The sequence below is a fragment of the Setaria viridis genome, chromosome 6 (genome assembly GCF_005286985.2).
Source record: "Setaria viridis chromosome 6, Setaria_viridis_v4.0, whole genome shotgun sequence".
Taxonomy (NCBI): Eukaryota; Viridiplantae; Streptophyta; class Magnoliopsida; order Poales; family Poaceae; genus Setaria; species Setaria viridis.
The window spans coordinates 25,802,252-25,805,481 of NC_048268.2; the positions used below are offsets into that span (position 1 = coordinate 25,802,252).

The 3,230-nt window shown below is 49.3% G+C and overlaps 1 protein-coding gene across 1 annotated transcript; it reads right to left on the reverse strand.

The window, feature by feature from the left end:
- Positions 1-1,543: 1,543 nt before the first annotated feature.
- Positions 1,544-2,745, reverse strand: LOC117860027 (uncharacterized). Its single transcript, XM_034743235.2, has one exon. The coding sequence runs from the start codon at positions 2,633-2,635 to the stop codon at positions 1,793-1,795; it is 843 nt and encodes a 280-aa protein (XP_034599126.1). The 5' UTR covers positions 2,636-2,745; the 3' UTR covers positions 1,544-1,792.
- Positions 2,746-3,230: the final 485 nt, after the last annotated feature.

Here is a 3,230-nt window from a genome sequence, read left to right on the forward strand (position 1 = left end):
CCGAAGGCTACCGCCACACCACCATCGTCGTCCCTGGACAGACAAGGTGGAGGCCTGAAGACAGGCGTGATCTACGTCAAGCTTGTACACCTACGGCGAGTACATCTACGGCAGCTCCCATCCCGGCCTTGTCCATGACAATCGTGGCCGGATCGTCGCAAACTATGGCTGCTAGTTGGATGTCTCATCCCTACTCTAAGTGGTGTTCATGTTCTTAGATGCTTAAGATCCTGTTTAGATTAAGACTCAGTAATGTAGTTTCCTACAGGTATAACATAGAGATAAGCTTTTGTACGGGGACTTGGAGGCCCTTGACTTTGCGGCTAAATCGCTACATTAGTGAACATGGAGCATGATCCCAGCCCAATTTATTAGCATCGCTTCACACACGTAACTGAAAATTTGTGTGTTTGAGTTTCCAAAATTTAAATTTTATCCTCTACCAAATACATTCGAATCTCAGCCGTAAAGTGAAAGATCCGGTGGTTGCAATTTCTACGTTAGAAGTCCTAAAACACCCGTGTGACTTCTTGGTTAAAGATATTCCTGGTACCTTTTTATTTACTTATCTGATAGGTTTTCGGAAGCTGATCTTCCCATTTAAAGTTTTTTGTTTAAGCATTGCATGCTTCTTCTTTACATTTTACTCACTCTCTTACAAAATGTAGGCCAATTTAGATTTATCCCAAGTCAAATTTTTTCTAGCTTTAATCAAGTTTATACAAAAGCACAACAATATGTATAATATTAAATTGGTTTAATCAAATCCACCATGATATATATTTTGGTAATGTATTTGTTTAGTTTTGTAGATGTTGGCATATTTTTCTATGAGCATGGCCATAGCTAGAGAAATTTGACCAAGTAAAAAACTAAAACAACAACCATTTTTGGAATTGAGGGAATGCTATTGCGATTATTAGTTGATAACTATATCGACGTACTCGTACTCTCTATATCTACAAGAATGGTGTAGGCTAGCATGGAAACATTGTGACGAGATTATAAAGGAAAGAATATCAACAGCCTCAATTCCAATTTATACTCACCTACAACGAGCTGATACAGGAACGCACGGAGCCAGCTTCACCAATTCGCAAAATGTAAAAACATTTGTTAGTCAGCATGAGTGCATATAAAATTCAAATAGCGAATCGTTATTTGTTACTCACCAGGATTCATTATTTGTCAATCTGTTTTTTAGTTTCCTACAATTTTAAAATTTATTACAATTATATAATCACTTTGGTTTAAGTAGGCCTGGTAAACGTTGTATAATCTAGCAGAAAGAATAGAAAAACTTTATTAGAGCATCTTCAACAGTCTCCCCTTCCCCAATCTAACTACCATATTGGTAGAGTTGATAAGAAAATAATTTTCTAGCAGTCTCTCTTTATGTTTCTTTTTTTCCAATAATTATTGGGATAATCCAATAATTCACCCAAACTCCCCCTAAATAAAGGAAGAGTTGTGACCCTCCCACTACGGTAATTCGATTGGAATGAGATTATTAGAAGACTGCAAAAGCAACTGTAACGGTATGTAACGGTATAGAAGTGATATCTCTATTAACTAGTTATTGTGAAATATTTATCGGAGGACTGCTGGAGATACTCAGTAATTCTGAGCTGGGCGAACAAGATGTTATACACTAAAGAAAAAAACAATAATCCAAAACTGTGTGTGCTTGATCGCACATGTCCGTCTGAACAAATGACTCCATCTATTCTACTCGAACAGAGCATACTGATCAAGCCATCCGACCAATCTGCGGAGGCGGTCACGCCGGCGGCTACCGCGCCGCCGTGGGTGAGCGGAGCGCGTGGGTGTAGCTGAGTGTGGAGTTGAGGCGCTGCAGCTTGAGCTCCTCCCGGAACTGCCGGATGAAGAGCTCCGCGCGCGCGTTCAGCTCCGCCTTACCCTCCATCGCTTCCTCTGCTTTCGTGCGCCGCCGGCTGATCCCATCCGGCACCACCTTCCTCGCTGGCTTCTTCGTCCGCGCCGTCACCGTTGCGGTAGCGGGAGCCGGTGGCGGTGACGGCGGTGAGGCTAGCTCCTGCGCGCGGAGCCGCCGGGCCAGCGCGTACGCCTCGTCCAAACTGATGGACTCGTCTTGCTCCTCCTCTGCCTCTGGCTCTGCCTTGTTGTGCTCCTCGTCGTTCTCCGGTGCCGGTGCGACAGGCGCTGCGTGGTCCTCCGCTGATGCCAACGCGACAGACGCGCTCGGCGGCGCGGCGCTGCTCGTCGCCGTCGCGGCCACCGCCTTCTGAATGCGGCCAGGCTGCTCAGGCGCGAGCACCTGAGCTGCCGCCGCCGCCTCTGCTTCGCGCGTGCCGTAGCAATAGAACTGCGACTCTGATGCGGCAGCGGTAGCGTCGTCGCCGATCGGCGCCCCCGTGGCGGCCACGGGGTGCACGGCGAAGATGGAGAATGACCAGAGCCGGTCCAGGACCATGGACGACCCGCTGCGGCAGAGCCTTCGCCGCGCCGCCCCCGATGGCGTCAGCGCCCCACCGTCCGCCCGGTGCGCGCTGGACATGAGGGCGATGGCGGCGACGACGGTGTTGAAGAAGATGAACCACGCGGTGGCGGGGCTGATCCACGCCGCCATCGGCCACCACAGCACCGCCGCCATCCGACCTCGCCCAAAGGGATCGATCAACCAACCACAACCTCCCCCCGCTGATCGACGAGCCTGCTGCTTCTTGCTGTTTTGGGTAATGATGCCTGATGTGAGTGGGACGGTGATGCTGGTCGTGACATATATAGCGCGCCTGATAGCATGTTGAGCGGTGACAGCTCGCCGCGGGTGTCAGCGTCAGGGAAGCAACAACAGCAAAGGCTAGTGTGGGAACGCGCGGGACAGGTAGGCCGCGTGGATCCGCCGCGATGGCTGTCTGCTCTGTCCGGGCTCGAAAGGCCAACGCGGGAGGTAGGCGTCGCTGTTCCCGGGACTCGCCTGATCTTTTCTGCATGTGTGGCTGCTGCAACTGGCACGAAGTTTCAGTTAACAAATCCGGCCGAGTGGACAGCAACCACGGCGACCAGCGCGAAGATTCGCCCTGGGATGGATAGTTTATTTTCTCCATGGAACAGGAGTCCTTGCCCACTGATTATAATTATACAACTGTTGTAGCGCCGCTGCTTTGCCTCCAAAGTGGAAAGGAAGAAGGCTATTTTTGTCATCCAACTATCAGTTTAGTTTTGACTATAGAATCGCAAAACTATTT